The sequence below is a fragment of the Perna viridis genome, chromosome 2 (genome assembly GCF_037379345.1).
Source record: "Perna viridis isolate PV_CMFRI_1.1 ecotype Kerala chromosome 2, ASM3737934v1, whole genome shotgun sequence".
Classification (NCBI taxonomy): domain Eukaryota; kingdom Metazoa; phylum Mollusca; class Bivalvia; order Mytilida; family Mytilidae; genus Perna; species Perna viridis.
This window is the reverse complement of record NC_142446.1, coordinates 27,868,469-27,890,799: the sequence shown is the minus strand read 5'-3', so window position 1 is coordinate 27,890,799 and position 22,331 is coordinate 27,868,469. Positions and strand designations below refer to the sequence as shown.

At 33.6% G+C, this 22,331-nt stretch overlaps 2 protein-coding genes across 4 annotated transcripts in view; one reads left to right on the top strand and one right to left on the bottom strand.

Moving 5' to 3' along the window:
- The window catches only part of LOC148624314 (integrin beta-like protein C), a 269,209-nt gene that overhangs the window by 141,205 nt on the left and 105,673 nt on the right, over positions 1-22,331 (top strand). The gene's annotated exons all lie outside the window — the stretch shown is intronic.
- Positions 10,874-17,618, bottom strand: LOC148624317 (cdc42 homolog). 3 transcript variants are annotated; one of them, XM_088567016.1, is made up of 3 exons: positions 17,364-17,618; positions 14,272-14,330; positions 10,874-14,034 (listed from the first exon to the last, which is right to left on the bottom strand). In XM_088567016.1, exons 1-3 carry the CDS (start codon positions 17,500-17,502, stop codon positions 13,636-13,638), a joined length of 597 nt encoding a protein of 198 aa, XP_088423142.1. In that variant the 5' UTR covers positions 17,503-17,618; the 3' UTR covers positions 10,874-13,635. The 3 variants fall into 3 exon arrangements, with proteins under 3 accessions (XP_088423142.1, XP_088423143.1, XP_088423144.1); XM_088567017.1 differs by having other exon boundaries at positions 17,223-17,365; XM_088567018.1 differs by lacking the exon at positions 17,364-17,618 and adding an exon at positions 17,229-17,304.

The following is a 22,331-nucleotide window of genomic DNA, read 5'->3' as shown; positions in this document are numbered from 1 at the left end:
CATGGAGACTTGTTATTTAGAGAACTTAGAGTTCAGTGTTGAGGGCAAAATATCTTTTTGTGTAAAAAAATACCGATAAAAAATAACAAATATGTATTTCTACATGATAAAGGTATTTAAAAATAACAAAAAAATAGATTTTGCATTGTTATACAGCGTTTCGAGTACCCGGAGTAAACAATAAAATGCAGATCGGTCTTCGGTTTTCAGTACGTTCTACGTTGTAAATTCCGGTAAAGAAAATGAAAATAGAACGAGACTTAAAAACCCTATAGTTTTGGTTTTGAGTACTTCTTGTATATAATTTTATTTTTGGATTTAGATCTTCCTATATATTTGATTTCAATACTTCTGATGAGAGGTTACTCCTTGAAATACATGTACATAACATTTCTAAATTTGCAATATATATGATTGGTATTTTAGTATTTAAGAATAGGAGGGAACACCAAAGGGACAACAGTCGAGCAAATTGTAAATCACAATGAACGTGAGTAAACTCGTTGAAAAACAAGTATCACGAACCCCAATAAAAATTGGACTGAAATCAGTTGTTTTTGAATGGTGGATAGTTTCTGTGTCTTGCATCCGTCTCCCCGCTCGTTGAAGGTCAAGTCCAATGAAAGAGGAATAATATTTATGATAGATGGGGCGTTTGTAATATCGAAAACAGACTCTCTATAACATTCAGTAAAGCAAACGACCTTGTGCAGCATACCATTGCCATAGCCGTACCTAGAAAACTGCTGAAACAAACGCGTTGTCAAGGAAAACGTAGGTTGAAAGCAAAACTAAAGCTATATACGCTGGAGCACCTTCTATATAACTATATAGTGAATGGTTACGTTCTCCCACTTTGTGTTTATATAAGTATATAAGTGGTACTTTATAATACTAATATTCTGTTATTCTGATTCCAATAACAAAAATATATAAAAACAATAGACGACACAAGGAATAAGAGCTTTGGTTTCAGATATATTGTAAATTTGTATGAATTTGAGACAAATATGACATGTTGTTTCAAAAGTTTATTTCTTGGTTTCAATTGTGAAACTAGACTTTTTTGTACTTGGGGTGAATGTCACGCTCGAATTACAATGAAAATAAATCATTTCAGTTCAATATGACTCAAACATTTAAAAAAAAATACAAGCCTTTTATTTGCTTGAAAAGGACTTCAAGTGAAGGGAAGCTGAATAAGTTTATAAGAAAAGTTTTAATTTGAAATATCTGGTTTAAATTTTTGTTTCTATTTTCTATTTACGATTTCACAGAACGTTTATACCAAGAAAGATAACTATGATTACCAGAATTGTTTTTTTTTTAGATGAGCCTCTTATTGGTTGAATTAAACGAAAGAATCAAGTAATTTTTTTCGTCAATATTGACTTTAGATATACTTGGTTTGAAGCAAATATTTTATTTTATTCTTTTTTTGTTTTTGTTTCTAGTAATCAATGGGCGAAATGTTTTGTTTTAATACATTTAGTATTAGTGAAAAGAACGAGGGAGATAGAGAGATTGGCATAATCATCGGAAGGGAAAATATTTAGCATTAAGCCCTCAAGGAGAGTGTACAGAACCTAACGTGAAATATAGAAAATGACAGAAGTATAAAGGAAACGTAAGGAAATTTTATATTACAGAGCAATCATTTAGAATATAGAACAACTGGAGGTGGTCCCTGGGTGATAAAATATACCTCCTTTAAACTTCTTGTAACAAACCTTTACCTAAATACTCTTCTGCTACTTAATGAACGAACTTTTTTTCATATGAACATATAAGCATAAAAATCCTGGTCCAAATTTCCCACCTTTGTTAATAGAAAGTACACATTATTCATTTGAACGATTGGGGAAACAATAAATGTTAGGACACTAAATTTGAAATAAAAGACCTGCTCACAGAAAAAATTAAGACAAGATGGTTATTAAATCAAATCTGACGAATTGCACTATATCAAAAATAAAAACTAACCCAAATCAAAAACTCAAATATCTACCGTAGTCACACTTGAACTTCAAACCTTTTCATTAAAATGCATACGTCTAACTACTGCTTAATCAGTACGGTTTCTGATACTTCATAGTATTTATGTCGTAAAAAGCTACGGAAGGCCAATTTTTCACGTGTTTTACAGAAGCGTTTTCACCTAAAGGCACCTTATCTATCATCTTGGGCAATAAGAAGGTATGCATTCCTAAATAACAGAAAAAGTAAAACCATACATTGCAAAAGTTGAAGTCTGTGGTCTGAAACCGAAGTATACCAGATTTTAATTATATTTATCAAAATTTGCAGTATTACAAATTTCATAATACCTAAACAAAACCGAGGGTTCATTCCTTGTATTGCACATGGTAGCACCTTTTAGTGATGAATTTGGCTTTCTATTTCGATAGTTTTGGTTTTGTCTCGGCTATCTAAGAGTGAGGCCTTTTAAGTGTACTTACAAGTACTAAATATACAAGACCACAAAGTAGAAACTGTATATTAACAATGATAGCAACAGTACATTTGACCTTTTTGTTGTTTCAAAACATTTAATTAAAGAGCTGCGCCAAGAGCAGCATGGTACAGCTGCAATATATTGAACTACAGTGTGGACATAAATTTAGTTTTTGACACATCTAAACATAATGACTTACAGTACTTTATGGATACATTAACTGGTTTAGACACAATGTTGCACATCATTAAAGTTAGAAGAAGTTCTGCTTTAAGGGTGCTCAGCAGGCACCTTTGCCTTTCATCCCTGTACCTCAAAGAATCATCAAATTAGCGATATCTAAAATTTGAACATAACATTGTACGCGTTGTTGTGATTGGCATACCCCAATTTTAAATTATAACATATGTTTTACTCCTAAACGAAAGTCTACGTTTTTGGTCTCTTTTTCTCATAACTCGAAATCCGTGAGAGATATCTGAAAATCCGATTGGAAAAAACACAGGCAGGACTTGTCATGAGGAAACAAATACAAAATTACAATCATATTGTTTTGACGCGTGCTGCATTTTTCAGTCCCCTATAATTCTAAAAGGGTGTACGGTGTTAATGCTTTTGTTATAAGTATTAAACAGAATTTAAAAAGGAACATGTTGACAAAAGAAGCATCAACATTATATTAATATTTAACTATTTACATTAATTTACATCACTACAAAAATTTGCCCACTTAAGGTCCTTTTTTCAAAAGGGGGTAGGATCAGAACCTGCATAAAAACGTCCTGAAATTTGAACATATTGTTTGTAGGAGTTTTAGGCCTGTCCATAAAACAATGCTTTAAATTTGTAAAAAGACTTAAGTTGTTGAAAAAACTTTTTCGCCCCCTTTGGTCCCTAATTACATGAAAACCGTAAGATATATTTGAAATCTGATCGAAAAAATTATCACGTGGAATCAAAATGTTCAAATTCGGACCACAATTTTTAAAAAACGTTTTTTAGGGGCGTGTTTCAATTTCATACCGCCATAACTAGTAAAAGATTTTTTTGTCTATTTTTTTGGTCGAAATACTATTCAAGTAAAAACAGAATTTCAAAGGGAGAACATTGGCTAGAGAATTATCAAAATCGAGTCAAGATATTATTTTACTTACTTGACAGTTATTTACAATTTGATGTAAAAGCATCGCATGCCCATCTTCTATTTTCTTCCTAGAGAAATATATGAGTATTTATAAATGTCAATTCTTCCATTAGTTGAACGACGATATTGTACATTGCCGAAAAGAAATAGGATTCAATTTATACAAATATGTATGGTGTTAAATTCTACGAATTTGCGAGAAAAATAACTTGTTTTTTTTTTCAAAAGTTCATATCTTAGCTTCAATGTATTATAAATAATTGTTTAAAAATTGTTTAGTAATTTTAGAATGAATGTCATAACTCAAATTACATTGAAAATACATCATTTCAGTTCTGGAATACGAATTAAACCAAATGTTCTTAAAATATTTTATAAACCAGCTCTTCTGATGAATAGAATCTCAAGCGATAAAAAACTGAATGAGCTGTCTAAGACGAGAAAACTTAATTGTATTAATATGGTTTTAATTTATTTTTGTTTCTTTTTTGTATCGTTTTCTTATTGACATAACGTCGATGCTAAGAAAGACAACTCTGATTACAAGAATAATTTTAAAGATGTTCTTTTTTTGTTTTTTTTTTTCAAACAACTTTTTCTTGTGTTTGATTTTCGTTTGCTGGATTGTTATCGAATACGTGACATGTTTTAATGTATTTTTTTTTAAAAACTCGACAAAATAAAATCATTGGCAGGAGGTAGCTTGATGCGACCGCAGAGGTCGAACTCGGGGCAGTTGGGACATGTATGGACACACCATTCAAGCTTTTGATGGCAATTAAATATTTTACACAGGAAATTAATTTGTGGCCTGTTTTTTTTTTAATAAGCACTACTCCCAAAATCAATCCCAGTCTTCCTTTGGGGAGATGGCACCTTTGGTACAATTTCAAAGAGATCCATTCACTTTCCCACCAATTATTATCTGTACATATGGAAAATGCTTGTTTCTGGCTCCTTATTTCTTATCAGTTGAAGCTTCAATACCCAAAATCAATCATAGCTATCATTCTGTGGTATAGCACCTTCAACTATAATTTTAAAAAAATATATACACTTAAAGTCAAGTAATTGTCTGGAAATTATGAATTTTTGTTTTGTACCTAATTCATAAACGGTTCGAATCAAAACCCCCAAAGTCAATCATATGCTTCCTATTGTAGTAAAGCACCTTGTGGTATAATTTCATAAAGATCTATGCACTTATACTAAAGTTATTGTCCGGACATAATGTGCTAACGCACGACAGCGTGATACCCATTTTTTTGTGGTGGTCGCATAACAAGAGAGAGAGAGAGAGAGAGAGAGAGAGAGAGAGAGAGAGAGAGAGAGTAGTAGGCTACAATAGGTTTACTTTTCATGGTTTTTTTTAAGGAAGATGTGCATTTTCACCTAAAAGCACCTTATCCTTTATCATGTGCTATTTGAAGAATTGATACGCTTTCCTTGATAACAGAAAACGTTAAAGAATAATCAAGGGAACCAAGATTCTAGCGGAAATCGAAGAATGTAATCCAGGAACAAAGACCAGACAGGAAAAACAGATACACATAACAAAAGACAAAGATTAACCAAAATAATACGTACAAAGAAACAAAAGGAAATGAGCACCTCGGACTCCACTAAAAACTGGGAGCATTGACCGAACCATACTTTGTAATGGTTGAAAAGGGTACTACTTTTTGAAATTCCAGAGTGAAAGTATTCAATTAGTATTGTTAAGTTTTAGACAAAGAATTTTCATAAAAAAAACTTTCATGTTTCTCCCAGTAATTGGTTTGATCTTAAAGACAGTTACAAATATGAAGTTTGCGAAACAAAATTGAGTACCACAGAAAAAAGAATAATTCCACTAAGCCCAGAACGTGGAATTATTATCCAGACAGAATGTACGAGACGATATATAGTGGAGACGAAAATTTACAAACGTAGGACAATTTAAGTAAGAACGTTTTCCTCTGCTACCTAAAAGTGAGGCCCTAGAGGTCTCTTTTGCAATTATTACCTACGGTATACAAGACCACTAAAGAAAAGTGGATTTCAACAAGTATAAAAAATAAGCATGACCTTTTTGTTGTATTAAACATTTTGATAACGAGCTTAGTCAAAGGGCAGCGTGATACGACTCTGTTCACAGTATAGTTTTTGACACATTCGTGATCGTTCATTATGGACACAATAAATGGTTTGAATACCTTATTGCGCAAAATTTTTAATTTAGTTAAAGTAAAAAAGAACTACTGTAAGGGTGATCTTCCAACACATTTACCTATTCATATACCCTAAAGAACTACTGTAAGGGTGATCTTCAAACACATTTACCTATTCCATAAAGAATCATCTAAATATCATAAACAATAAACTATTTCTATTAATTTTAGTAATAACAATTGTTTTACCCTCAAACGAAAGTGCTTTAGACCCTTCATCTCTTTGTAACTCAAAATCCGCGAGAGATACCTGAAATCAAGTTGGATAAACACAAGCAGGGATTGCCTTGAGAAACCTAATACAAAAATCGGATCAAAAATCTAAAACGTATGTCTTTCGATGAATTGCTCATTTTCTGACCTGATAACTCAAAAACGCTGTATCATCAAAATCAGAAAACAATTTAATCACAACATTAATTTCCCCACTTTTAGTCGGTCTTTTTTCGTAAAAGATGGGCGAGAATTTCCAAAAACGTTCTTAAATCTCAGGCAAGTCACTAGGAACAATGTGTTAAAAATTTAGAAAGATCAGATCAGTTTTACTCAAGCCGTTGTAAATAAAGTTGTTACCTGCCTGAAAACAGTAAGATATATCAGAAATTGGATTTTAAAAACGCAGGCATAAATTTTCATAAAAATTCTAATTAATCAAAATCGGACCAAGAACAAACAAGAGGCTCCCAGGAGTCTGAATCGCTCACCTAGTTAGTTTGTCTTTCAAGGGCAATACATTTAACAAGGAGCTGTCCAACCATTTTGACTCAAGAATACTTTTAAAGGACTTATCATGAGAATCATTTCAGCAATCGAAAGTTTCTTTCTATTTATTGTAGTTTTCAAGATATTGACTGAAAACTGTAAAAAAAAAACACGTCATTTTTCATCTTACAATAACTCTTGCAAGGAGTCGTCTGACAACTTTGATCCCTGAGACTTTTGAAGGCCTTATGATGAGGACCATTTCTGCAAATTGACATAGTTTGGCTAAACCTAACGGGTTTGGAGATATGTGCGAAAAACTACTATCTAACCCCTGTGTTCTATTTTAGTAACGGCGGAAATGTTTTTCGACTGATCAAAAATCCCCTCATTAGTTCTATGCGGGATACCCCAAGGAACATTCATACCAAATTTGGTTTCAATTGGTCAAGTATTGTCAGAGAAGAAGAGGTTTGAAAAATTGTTAACGACAGACGACCTCGACGACGGACTCCAAGTGATGGCAATAGCGCACATGGCCTTCGGAAAGGTGAACTAAAACAAGAGGCTCCCAGGAGCATGAATCGCTCACCTTATTAAATTTTGTCTTTCAATGGCAACAAATTTAACAAGAAGTTGTCTAACAATTTCGACTCTTTTACTCTACGTCAGAATTTGGCTAAACATAATGGTTTTGGAGACATATGGACGTTGCGCACGGTGTTCAATACTGTGTTGCAAACATTGCTTAGTTTGTTTTTTTTTTTTTTTTTAACTTTGCGCGAGTCCTCAACAGTAAATCAAGGTAGTATTATCATATATCAACATATTTGATATTTTGCATAGATTAACATTTTTATACTTAAAAACGGCACATTATGGTACTTAAATCAGATTCTGACACGAAACTGTCACCAAAATCGTAGAAAATGACTGCAGACGCGTAACCTAGATATTGCATACAGAAATGCTAGTGTTCTAACAAAAAACGAAATGCGCGATATATACCCTAACTTCACAGGAAGCGACACAATAGTCCGCGAATTCTTCATATGCTTGTTACCATGGCGGCGTGCGTTGTTTAAATTCCGTCTGGTCTTCTTCTAGATATAGTTAGTGGTGTAGACGCTGTGCATCAACGGACAATTTAGCAATAAACGAACGGTAAACTACCCATAAAAATGAATTTTTATACACAGAAAAAATAAGAAATGAAAATATTATAAATATGCATCTAATATAGAACCGAGGACAAGAACAATCGGGGAAATATAAAATACATGACAAAAATTCTACCATTTTTACGAATTCTAAAGAAAATGTCCACCTCTACATTTCAACCAATTCTAGCGTGGTCTTAATGTATTTCATGCTTTAGATATCTTTAATGACTGTAGTTACACATTCCTAACAGATATATTTGAAATGTGCATTTCAAAACAATTTTTGAAACCCTGAATTATGAAAGTTTGCAGAAATGTGTCTCATATTGTACATTATTTTGCGATTTCGAAACAAAATGTCCACATGGTTATTTGACGTAATTACAGTGCATGCGACGTTCTGTGGACAGGAAAACATCCGCGACGTTAAAGTACTATACTAGTCCATATTAAATTCAGACACTGCCAATGGTAAAGTGATTCATTGTGAAACGATTTTTAGTCTACAAAGCTATATTTTCGTACTTTTCTGCATTCAGATCTGTACTATTTAGAAAATCATACATTGATCTTCCACTAAAATCAACCAAATGTAGCCAAATCAAGAACGATAACTCTTGCAAAGTGCAAATTTCATGTACAATCTTTATATTTTTTTTCTCAAAAGCGCAACAACCAAATGAATAACTAAGACTGGTTATGTGATCAATAACTGTTTCTGAACAAGAAATGAACTGAATTCGGTTGGTTTTTGCATGACATGCATGAATCACCTTGTTGATTTTTAGAAAGACTGCTACATTTTTTTTCTTCAATACCCGCCCGCGGAATATTCAATCAACAAAAAAGAATATGCTTTGATTATAAACAACGCCAAATATGGATTGCCAATCTATTGTTAAGAGCGAATCCAAATAAGCAAGTTAGCAAAACCAGACAAATCACGAAAAACAAAGAATGAGTGGTATAAGGAAGGGTTAAAAAAAATGAAAGAAAGGATGCTAAGAAATTGATATCAATGGTAAGTGGAACACATAAACGTGATCTGTTTGTAAAATACATGTAATAAGTAACCGTTACTAGTATATTGATTAAGCGAATTTCCCGATTTAAACACGCTAGACCAATAGGTGTCTGGATCTGCTTCGCACTGCAGCTGTGATTTATAGTTGCTGAGGAAAATGCAACGAAAAAGTGTTACTAACGTATACACGGAACTGCGGAACATAATTCCCATATTTATGAATCAAGGAATCAAAAATTTCTGACAATATATACAACTACATATGGTGTTCTTGTAACATACCAAGTTCGAGGCATTTCTGTTGAGTAGCTTCAGTGACAACGAAATCATCAACCAGATTGACAATGAACTATTTATCAATTATTCTAATTACAGCATCTATTTTAATAAATGGAAGTTACCTTTTTTGGATTCTTGTTTCTTTCAGAAAAAACCGTAATATAAATCTGAAATCTGATTGATAAACACATGCACAAGTTATCACGTGGAATCTTAAAGGTATTTTTTTTTTAAATTCGGACCTAATTTTTGTAAAAAGTTGATTATTTGGGGCGTTGTGTAATTTCGTATCCCTAGAACTCGAAAGCGGTTAAAGATAAGTCTTTTCTGTAAAAAATAAACTCTCAAAACATAATTTCAAAAGAATCTAATTGACCAAGAAATCATTAAAACAGATTAAAATAAACTACATTGCATTTTTCAATTTTAATAACACTTATTTTTTCCCTTTTAGCGCCTAACTTTCAAACGAGTTTGCCAAAGTGTGCAATAACTCTAGGACCCTCCGTCTTATCCCTAAGAATAATGTATTAAAAATTATAAAAAGCTCCAATAATTTCCACTCATAAGACATCGTAAATGATACCATTATACGTCCACAACATTTCTTTGCGTGTCGTATAAAAATAATCGGGAGACAAAACAAGAGGCTCCCAGGAGCCTGAATCGCTCACCTGGTTCAAGTGTCTTTCAAGGGCAATACCGTAAGTTTTGCAAGAGTAATCAAGGGAACCAAGGTTATAGCGGTAATCAAAGAATGTAATCCAGGGACAAAGACCAGACATTGAAAACAGACATACACAACAAAGAGCATAAAGTAACTAAAATCATACATACAAAGTAACAAAAGCAAATGAGCAACTCGGACTCCACTAAAAACTGGGAGCATGGACCAGGTGCACCGGTAGGGTAAGCATCCTCTGCTTTTCTAGAAACACCCGCCGAGTTGCTCCGGGCTAGACGAAAGAGGAAAGGAAAAATATGACACGTTGAAAAAATCAGTTTTCATGGCGCAAATGGATACACCGTAGCGATCCACAACATTTTTGCGGAGTTGTCCAACAATTTTGCCTCAAGAAAACTTTGGAAGTACTTATCAGAAGGATCATTTCAACAATTGAAAGTTTCTTTCTATCTACTATAGTTTTCAAGTTATTGACTAAAAACTGTAAAAATAACCCATCATTTTTCATCTTTCAAGGGCAATAACCCTTACAAGGATGCGCCTGACAACTTTGATCCCTAAAGACTTTTGAAGGCCTTATAATAAGAATCATTTCAGCAATTGAAAAAGGATTTTGGAGATATATGCGAAAAACTACTGTCTGACCCTCTGTTCTATTTTTAGTAACAGCGACCATGTTTTTGAAGGATCAAAAATCCCCTCATCAGTTCTATGCAGGATACCCAAAGGAACATTCATAGCTGTTTGGTTCCAATTGGTCAAGTAGTGTCAGAGGAGAAGAGTTTTGAAAAATTGTTAACGACGACGACGACGACGCTGACGGGCGCAAAGTGATGGCAAAAGCTCAGTGCGGGAGAATCAACTAGAGGTCATACTTTGACAGAAAAGACACTAGGGTTGAACAGGACAGACCCGGATATGATCGCGGTAAACAATAGATGACAGATTTTGTAAGAGGTACATACCCTGGATCCTTAATTAACAGACATAAGTATCAATTAAATAACTCTGTACGTCCGGGTAAAATATATACTCGAATCCACAAGATACCAAAATAATTTACTCTTTAGTCGGCTTTCAGTGATCTTGAAAACTATAAATCGACTTATTGTCACCAAAACCAAAATCTTTGAGACTCAAACAAGGTTGGTCATAAACATTACACCATATCATGTCATATATTCAATGTATATCTGTATATAAAAAATAAATCAAATAAAATTTCATTTTAATAAAATATGCAAAATTAACAAGTTGTAGGCAATCTAAATAAACTTAACTGTTCAAAAAAGATAAATTGTTCAAGAGCTGTCATTGATACAAAATACAAACAACAGGACAAAGAACGAGATAGGAACAGAAACTTTCCATTAGCTACGGCATATTAGGTGAACAACACATGATGTGAATCACAGATTAATAAAGGACCTTGTGTTTGATAATAAAAAATGTACTCCATGCCACGGTCTGTACCACATATACTCATGATGAACACTAACTTTGATTCTTTAGGTCAACATTTTGTGAAATTGATATTATAAATACCACAGTGTATACATGTCAATAATTTGATATTGAATTTGAATAAATGATGTAAACACATTGGGTGGCAAGTGCACAAAAAATACTTTTTTGTAAATTTATATCCAATCTGAATAGTTAAACCATTTTCTATAAATCAATGACAGCAGAATGGACAGAAATATTCAACACATGTTTTGTTAAAATCCTAAATGGAAACCTTGGTATTTGTTTATTGTACATGTTCTTAAAATACTTCCTTGATAATAATGTGTCTAAAAATGGTGTTATCTCTGACAACAAACAAAAAAATAGAAAATATAAAATTAATATACGATCACACATCTTTACTGTAAGAAAAATGAATTACGGTGTGTTATTAAAATGACAACGGAACTGAAATGATTGTTTTTGATTTCATTAAAATGCATTAAGTAGAAGTGAATACTGAACTAGCCGTTTGTTGCATTTCCTATGTAACGTGCCTATTCCTGTTACATTATCAAAGTTCCTTCACGTGACATGAAGTTGGTCAAAGTACCAAAAATAAAAACTACATGACATATTATCATTACTACAAGTGTATAGCTCAAAGAAAAAAATGTTTTGATATTTTCAAACACAACATTAAAAGGACATACAAAGAAATATGATTGGGTCAAGCAAAACCATATTTTGAAACAAAAAAAATGAGAACTATCACGCAAGCATAAGGCACAGGATCACACATCCATACTACCTTGCTGCCATGGTAACCTATAGCATCCTAGCAGAATATCTACAAAAAAATAGAAAATTAACAAGGCCAATTACTGAAATGTTAAAACACGAACTTACATCAATGAAAGTTATGGATGAACATACTTATTATTTGACAACTTAAGCACTCAAACACTGAAGAACCAAATAATTTTCTCAATTTACACACCTTACAAAAAAGATTTTAATATTGACGAAGCCATAAAAAAATCTAGGATGGTGTTATTGAGGTATCCTAAATAGGCTTCAAGACATACATAAGGACAATTTTAAGAGTAACTTAAATTGATTTAGAATACTGAAAGTGTAATAAGATAACCTTCGCAAAAAAAAGTCAAAGTCTTACACAAATCAATATTGTTTATAAATATACAATATATGTAGCAGCCATTAATGGGATAAATTGCACAGACTAGGGAGGATGCACTTGTTAACTGTTCGCAAAATATTTCATCGAAGGTTTACTTTGGTCTCTCCTGTGTCCGTACATGCAAATTTACTCCTAGTTTTATATTTTGTCCTTAAACATGGATTTATCCTTTTTCATCATCAATACTGTAAACAGATCAATATTGGAACGGCGGACTTCCAGGTCATATCTAAATCAAAATTGATGGAACTTTTAATAATACTCATAGTAAAAATGTTTATGATTTGTAACTGTAACTATTGAATGTATCATTTTATTCGTGAGGAAAGCAAACAATTTCTATCAGCACCCCATCCCCCCAAAAAAAAACATTTAAAATCAAATGTTTGCTCTTGCTTTCGTACCCAAAGACACTCGATTATTTTAATGCAAAGGCCAAATGTGCAAAAAAAAATTCTATGTTTCAGTTGCCTATCTTAGGTAGACAACATATCTTACGATGGACAGGTTCAAAACATACTGTACCTCAGATAACTACACCCAATGTATCTACAAATGGAATATTGCACATTATAGATAAGTTAATAACAAAATTATGACATGTAGTTGCCTGACACAATACTTATTCTGAACCCAAACATGATATACTAGTAGTTGGTTTATGAAAGAACTAAACCTGTGCTAAAAGCAACAAGGAAGACCGTATAAGTAACACTGTACTTGTTAGAGTTCTGTTAATGACATTTACTCTCGATGCTAAAGGGCACCTACTAAACGGTCGATTACAAGCACTTAAATTAAAATGGAGAGTTTAGTACTATACATTCCAGCGGAAATCAAACATGTTTCCAGTACAAGCGTGTGACTACGCGATTCCAGACTGTCATTTTAGTGTCTAGTACCATTGAAACAAAATTTCAAACTCAGAGGGTACGTTTGCTTTCTCGTTGGCCGGGTGTGCGTTTAATAAACCTGCTAACCGAGATGACAGAAACTTAATCCTCACATTTACGGTATATTTTTATAAGATATTGTCTTTGGTATAAGTCATCGGTTGTTTTGTTGCACAAAACTGATAACAAGATGGTCACAAATTAAATAAAAAAAATCTGAAAGAAGCAAGTGGATGCTCCTCTTGCAGTAGTGAAGCCTTAAGTGGCTTGAAGAAATTATGTCTATATATAGGTATCATGTAATTGAGGGTGTCTTAAACAAGGAAAAGGCCACTTATGAATCATGACTTGTCACATGACCCCATCCATGACCCTGCAAGTTAGATAAAATTATACACAATTAAATCATGATGTAAAAATGAAAGTAAAATCATAAAACCACGCATTTTCTTTTCTTTGATTTGCGTTTAACCTTAGGGTCTAACACTGCTATCAGAGCTTCGTCAAAAACGTCTTTGAGTCCCTGCCTTGTTAATGCTGAACACTCTACATAACAGTCTGCATTCACGCGCTTAGCAAGCTTTTGTCCTTCTTCAATTGTCACCGGTTTTTGTCGACGCTTTTGTAATTTCTGTTTGATTTTATCATCGTCTCTAAGGTCTATTTGAGTGCCAACAATTAAGTAAGCAGAAGTAGGGGTTTGGTGTCGTACTTCCGGTATCCATTTAAGTTCTAAATTTTTCATGGATTCAGGCATAACAACTGAGAACGCCATTAAGAACACATGAGTTCCAGGGTACGATAGCAGTCGTAATCCTTGGTATTCTTCCTGATATGAAAAGGAGAAAATGTAATAAATGAACAATAAGACCCTAAAGATAGTCAAAATGATTTGTTCCGAGTTGTCAGTCTGTGAATATAAAGACGTTTCTACTGAAATTGCTACATTATGATTTTTCTTTTATTTTGAAAGAGTTGGTATTTTAAACTTATGAGTTGCATTCATATTGTCGTTATTATTTCTTGTATGTTCAGTATCTGTGTGTCATAAGTCAAGTATACATACCTGTCCTGCCGTATCAAACAATCCTAACTGATACTGTTGTTCTTTTACATGTACAGTCACTAAAAATACAGTAAAATTGTTAAATGGTTTTCAACGGAAATCCACGTTTCTATTGTAAAAGGACAAGACTTTGAGAGTATTGCAAAGAGCGCCATAAATCAACCAAAAAGTGAAATGGAAATTTTCCTTAAAAAATTGTTCAATCAACCGAAATTCGAATTTAATCAGTAACTCATCTAGCCATTGCTACAAACAAAATGGCAAGTAAATATTTCAACCCACTTCCAAAAGAATAAAACTAATCAATTGAAGGGGGGGGAATCTCAAGCTACATATAAAATCTCCCTCGGCTTCGCTTATATATAGTATATAGTAAAACAAAGTTTGGCGTTATACTAATTGCAACAGATGATATTTTGATTATACTTTACTAGAAAGTATCCTATATATTCTAGGAAAGGAAATTCAAAATACCAACAGAAAAAATAGGGAAAAATCCACCAAATCGAACGATTTTCTATTGAATAAGGGAAATAACTCTTGCTAAAATCCGAGTTTTGCTAATTTCTTCCTGTTTGTTAAGAAAGATGAAACCAGACCTCACAATTAACGACTATTTTTAATTTTTGACCAGCTATGCGAAATAATCTACTTTGGGCTGTTTATTGTTCATGAAGCCGTTTTTAAAAATGCGTAAACTGTTCCGAAGTTGGTTATGCAAGCAAAATTAAAAACAATCCTTATGGTATACTACACCGTTAGGTGAATTCTGAAAATTTAGTCTCATTTAGTTGAAATAAAGCTGTTTTGAGGTAGTCCACACAGGAATTTCAAGGTTTTTTTCATAAAAAAGTACATACTTTACTAATCCTTGGCATGTGGAGGTTCAAGTAATTTACAAGTAAATTAGTGATTATTGTCATAAAATCCTGTAGCTATGGCAACATACTGAAAAAAATATTACTGAATTTTAGCACAAAAAAGGGGTGCCTTTCCAAAACTAACAGTCAAATACTATGTTTTATAAAAATAATAATAGTTGTTGCAAGTGTGAACGACACACTTAAGTATATGGACTTAAAATTCATTATGGACACAACAACTGGTTTGGACACAATATAGAATAAAGCCTGAATGTTCAATTGAAAATTTTCAAAATCCGACCAAAATTTAAAAAAACTGATTTTTTAGATGTTGCCCTTTATAATTCGAAAACCGTAAGAGATATGTGAAATCTGATTGAAAATTGCATGCAGGGATTTTCATAAGGAATCGAATATAAAAAAAACGAAATCGGACTAAAAATAAAGAAGTCGATTTTTGTAAGTGTGGCCCGTTTGATCCCTTATAACTTACAAAACGTAAGAGGTATCAGAAATCTGATCGGAAAACGCAGGCACAGATTTTCATACGGTATCCAATTAAATTAAAATCAATCCAAGTCTAACCACTGTGGTACAATAGCATAAACATTCTTATCCTTTACTGGTGTTATAAAGTAGAATTCTATGAAATATTTGTTTGCGCCCCTTTTGGGCCCTTAATTGGTTGGGAATATAACCCCCTAAATCAGTACCAACCTTCCTTTTGTGGAGTTGTACCCTTGTTATAACATATAAGATCAAACAACTAATACTCAAGTTATCGACGACGACGACAGCGCAATACCGCAATTTTTTTTTTTTTTGCGGTCATATAAAAAGCAAAAACAATAAAAACGAAAGTAAAACCTAACACCACATTTCCCTGTCAAATCAAAAATACATAGTGGAAGTTCTACACATATTCGTCATTAAAATAGTCTCCTACAATATCTAGAACCGGACATCCTGATATTATCACAACATTATTAAAAATTGAGCATATTACGTCCGATGGTCTTGACAAAATCCCTCAAATTATGGAGTTACAAGCCAACTATATTTTAAAAAAAATGTCATAAATTTAGAGTTTAGATCCTGTGTTAAAAAAGTTAACCATGAAGACTGTCAGAAGTATACCTCTATAAAACAAAATTATACCCGTAAGCCTGTTGGGTATAAGAAAATTATAATTATACATTCATTTTAAGCACTTACTAAAACAGTAAAAAGACAATTGGATTATAACACTACATGGACTAACATAATGGCTAGAATTTTCATCTTTCTCTCTGAAACCTGGAATGGGTGCGTGGCGATAACGGATTTGTTTTTGAAGAAAAGTTGACTTTAAAAGATTTGCAACTTAACGGTTGGATTTCGTTTGACAATGTACTGTCTGAAATCAGACTAGTAGTTGTTGCCAAGTGCCCTCTTCCGGGGTTATAGTCCATTCAAGTGCTGAGTCATTAAAGAAGGTATACAAACCCCCGATTTATTCTGTGACTGTTCCGACTGAATATATGACAAAGAAAATGAAAAAAATGGAGTTAGAAAATAATTTTAGTAACAGGGGATACGAATCTCAAGATGTTCATGAACTTATCCATGATAATTTGGTCAGGTTAATGAAAAACAAACAAAAGTTAAATACACATTGATTATGAAAAGGAAGAATGTACAAGCTGGTATAATTTACATACATTTAAATGGATCTTATTGTAGAATTGCCTCTAGCCAGGCTAGCTTTAAGTAGGTCAAACGAATGGATGGATACAATATCAAAACGAAAAGCAACCACAAGAAAGTGTTTGTATACTGTCTGTTGTTTTCAAAACATTAGCAAGAGTTACTGTAGCATTATGTAACCATACTCTTCCGAAACGACTTTCGTTAAAATGTCGCGTGTTTAATATGTAGCCTTGTCACAACGGGATTTCCGATGTATTAGTCATATATCGGAAAGTGCAATGAACCTCTCCTTTCTCTACTACATATTTTTTTAAATTCATTAATGAATACAAACAGACCTGTTAAATGGTCTGAAGTAAAATCGTTCGAAGTTCATCTGTCATTTTTACATGTACTTACATGTACCTTGTAATGCTCCATGTCGTGAAGCAGTTATTGTTCCCATAATTTAAATATAGTTGTTTTGAATATAATAAACACGACAGCAATAGGTAATTACATGTGTGAAGTTGTGTATTGCCACTTATAGGTGAGAAATACCTGCATAGTTATCGAATACGGTTGGTACATAGTCCGTCGGAAATTTGTTGGTCGCGTAACTCATTAGCATACATGTCTTCCCAACAGCACCATCCCCAACCACAACACATTTTATAAATTTCGTTTCCCCTTCTGCCATTATAATCACGAACAATTAGAATTCATATCAGAATGTTGACATTTTTCCAGGCTTACAAACATACGGATAAATACTGAGTATTTCGAAAAGAATAAACGTCATACAAAACTTACAACAGCCAATCAAGTGGATAGCTATTTATAGACGAAAATGGAGTGGGAGTGCCTTTACTATGTACTGATGACAAAAGGGAGGTTAAGAAGAACATTTTTTTATTCTGATTTCTTTTTCGCTCAATGATTTTTTTTTTCAAATTACAACAATATTGTTTCGCTGTGTCTGTTGTTCTTGCCAATTTAAATACAAAAATACCGGTCATAAGTATTGCAAGTTTCGGTATCTCATCAGTGGCAACATTAATTAGAAAGTTCAAGATCCAAAAAGTGAATTACACACACAAAAAAAAACCAAAACAAAAGTTATCGAAAAAGGAAATCCAGCATCGATAAGTTTACCAAAGAATGCTAAAGGAGCTACATCAGTTGTTGCTACACCATGTTGAATGCTAGCGGATCCAGGAATTCCAAAAAGGGGCACTGACTTGCTCAAGTTTTTCTTTGAGCATAAGGGAGTCCGCCTGCCTATTGATACAAGGCATGAAGCCTTAGTGTTTTGGTTTCGAATTTTGTGCAACTGCAGATTTCGGTAAATTTATAATCTATTATATACAGTTAGGGGTTCGTCAAGTCGGACTGTTGGGCTGGCGAAAACCCCCGGGCAGTTATATAAGGTCCACCTGCAGTTTCTGAATACAGATATACCAATCATATAGGTAATAACATATATTGCAAATTTCTATATATTCACATGTTTCAAGGAGTAACCACTCATTAGCATACTTCAGTTCCAGATACAAAAATAAATTGCATACAAGAAGCAAGTAAAAAGAGCTTTACATTGTTGTGGCTACCATGTTGAAAACAGGGAATGCCTTAAAAATCCTCTAATTCTGGAACCATTCTGTTATTTGGCTACTAATTATAAGTGGGTCAACCCGAAATATGGAACTGTAATTCTTCTTGAAATCCTGTCTGGTTTTGATTTGATTTGGTTTTTTTTCATTTGTTTGTGTGTGTGTGTGTGGGGGGGGGGTGAAATTATTTAGTACTAAATCAAATGCCAATTATTCATCATCCATGCCCATCTGAATATATTGTTCTATAATAAAAGTTTCATCGAACTCCCATGAACGGTAAAGGACATGAAAATAGCCCCATTCAACTCAAGATTATTGAAACAAGTTCCGAAAAAGTTTTGCTACATGTATCCCATTTATAAGCACTACGGTTTAAGACTTAATGAATAAATCAAATCTATCAGTATCTCCTTTGTACAGGTAGGTGAAATTAATAAATTGATATATATTATAACAAAATGAATCTAGATCTGATACCCTAATATTCAAATTTTCGCATTTTATTTAGAACACTTATGTTCTTTGTTGTGTATGTCTGTTTTCCATGTCTGGTCTTTGTCCCTGGATTACATTCTTTTGATTACCGCTATAATCTTGGTTCCCTTGATTACTCTTGCAGATTCAGAAATCCTTCCAAGACTTGCAATGACAAACTGTTCCAGTACTGTAACTCGAAAAATTTGGGAATTATTTTGGGATAAGAAATTCCTAAATATATGCATATCTACATATTGTATCCTGGCCACATAGTGTCATTAAATTCTGTTTGGTAGTGTCAGACTAGTTGCGCTGAGAAAAAGAGGATCGATGAACGGACTCACGGACACATAAAAAATGTTAATACCCCCAATAACAAATCCCTAACTTTGTTGCTTGGGATATATTTCAGACAAAAATTACAAAATCTACTATGATCACCCAGTTCCGTAAAATTTCATGAAAATCAAGATCCTTTGACCTTCCACACCACCATTATGTGCAGAAACATCCTGCAAAAAATATTTTAGCAGTAGATCAAAAACTACAGGAGGAGATAGCCATACAAGCAATATAGCCCTATTTCTGATGAAAATGACTGTCTAACTTTCACCAATTTCCGTAATATTTCACGAAAATCAAAATCCTTTGTCCCTGCACACCTTCATCATGTGTAGAAATATCATGTAAACTATTTTAGATGTAGTTCAAAAACTGTACGAGGAGATAGCCGGACAAGCCATGATCTATATATTTCCGAGTAAAATGACTTAGTGCAACTATCACCAATTTCAGTAATATTTCACGAAAATCAAAATCCTTTGGCCTTGCACACCTTCATTATGTGTAGAAATATCCTGTAAAATACTTACGATGTAGTTCAAAAACTGTACGAGGAGATAGTCGGACAAGCCATGTCTAGAATATTTAAAAAAAATGATCTAAAAAAATGTTTAACTGTGCGCCCTCCTAATCTAAAAATCCTGGATCCTGGATCTGTTTGACACTGCACACCTCCACCTTGTGTAGAAATATCCTGTAAAATATTTTAGATTTAATTCAAAAACTGTACGAGGAGATAGCCGGACAATCCATGATCATGTGTAATCAGGACGGACGGACCGGGGTAAATTAATATCCCCCGGCAGTTTGTCGCGGGGGCATAAAAACATGCCAATTGTGTTACATGTGCTACACAATAAAGGGAAATTTTCAGGTCTATGGCACAGTCAGAAAATTCAGAGCTCATCGAGCGTTTGAATGCATACGTAAACGTTTTATGTGCCCAAAATAATGTGCAATATCAAGATTTAATACTAAACTAGAGGCTCTGAAGATATAACGAGAATAGGTATGGTGAATATGTCAAAGAGACAACAACCCCACCTGTATGCCTTTAATCACTTACCTGGCTCGATGAGTAACATTGTATTTTTGTAAAAGCGGCCATATTTTTTCTTGGATAAAAACGCTCATACCTAAGGAACAATAACATCCATTTTCATTAAATTCAGTCCAGCAGCTTATAAAGTTATAACATTAACAATAGGAAATGATGTCGAAGAAGGACAATAACTCCAACACAGCTAAACAGATTTACATGAAAATTTCACCACAGATAGATCTCATCATTCTGAACATTTTACTCTATATCAAAATCTGGCTTAACCTAACGGCTTTGGAGATGTATGCGAAAAATCTCTATCTAACCTCTATGTTCAATTTTGTCAGAGGAAAAGAGTTTTGAAAAATTGTTAACGAGGATTATGGACGCGAAGTGAATACAACAGCTCACATGGCTCTTATGGCAATTTTAGGGGGGGGGGCAAACATCGCCCTCGAACCCGCCACTTGTTCTTTAAGGATTTAGAAGGAGTTGACCATAAAAAAGTACATGCATGTGCTTACAAAGTAAAGAATGATGCATCTATGTTAAATTAACTTTCAGAGGGGTTATGCTTAAAATGGGGTGTCCATAGTATTAAGCGATATATCAATAAAATGCTTAACGAGGGCAGCTAGATACACCCAGATGTCAAATCTTGAACAGATCGGGCAATTCAAACCTGATTTTGCAGCCTATTTTGACAGTGATTTAGTATTTGACACAAAATATTAAAAAAATCAAAAAGGAGCTTAAAATACACAATTCAACTAAGTTTCATGATAATTGCTTGAATTATTTTCAAGTTATTGTGGCTGTGCAATTATGGAAAATACCCCTTTTATGGATTAAAAACTCGAAAACAAATTCAGAAATTTATAACAATTGATAAAAAACTGACAATAATAGTAATCAATTACTTTCTAAAGTTTCATGAAAATGGGTGCAACCACTTCAGTGTTACAGTCCCAAACTGTGAAATAATTCCTTTTTATGATTGATGATTGATTATTGGGGTTTAACGCCCGAGCAGCAATATTTCAGCTATATTCAGGCGATGAACATGAAATGGGATGATAAAATAAACATGAAATGATGATGAAATGAAAAAAGGGATGGGACACAAGGATAGTAGGATCGACAAATATTGATATCCACAAGATAAAAGGGAGGGATGGGTAGGGTCGGACAATTTAGCCTCCTATGGCGGAGCACAAAGGTTCCTACTCCTATCGAATACCACAGCAGGGTCCTTTAACGTGCGAGGAACGTGGCATCTTTCCCAACACGGTGCACCACTATGGTTTGCGGTCAGATTTTCCGCATTATAGCCTAACAACCCCAGCATGTAACACGCCAGGGGTACCCCATTCCACCAGCTGGGGCACACAACCCAGCTGCTTTGTGGACAGAGCGCATAGCCCCCGGCTAGGTTTCTGAGCACTATTTAGTCGCCTTTTACAAGCTTAGCGCTGCTGCAAGCCTTTTCTTTTGACATCCGGACCTGCACGGGGCTACTTTTTATGAACTAGATCTTATAACTCTAAATCATTAAGTAGTAGTCTGCATAAAAATCAGACGGGGTGATTCATGCATTTCAAAAACCCACTGAATTGATTTCTTGTTCAGTTACTGATCACGTAACCAGTCTTGGCACTCTGCAAGGGTTATTGCTGTGAGATAAATATATCATTTTCTCAAAAGTACAGATGTGAATATGAATAGGGCAATTGTTATGCAAAAATATAGCTTGTGTTGATTGAGAAATCATCGTTTGTTCATTGTTTTTTTCTTGACCGTGAATCACTTTGATATGAGTGGTGTCTGAATTTTATATGTACTGGCACTTAAATAGGAAATATATTAAAAAATCAAAGGGAGCTTAATACATTGATATTAATAAAAATTTCACCGAAGTTTCACTGACATTGCTTCAAGGGTTTTGAGTTATAGTCCAAAAGAACGGAAAATTACCCTAATTCATATGAATAATGTCCCATATCTCAAATATGAAAAAATCATAAATTCATAAAAATCAAAAGGGAGCTCAGA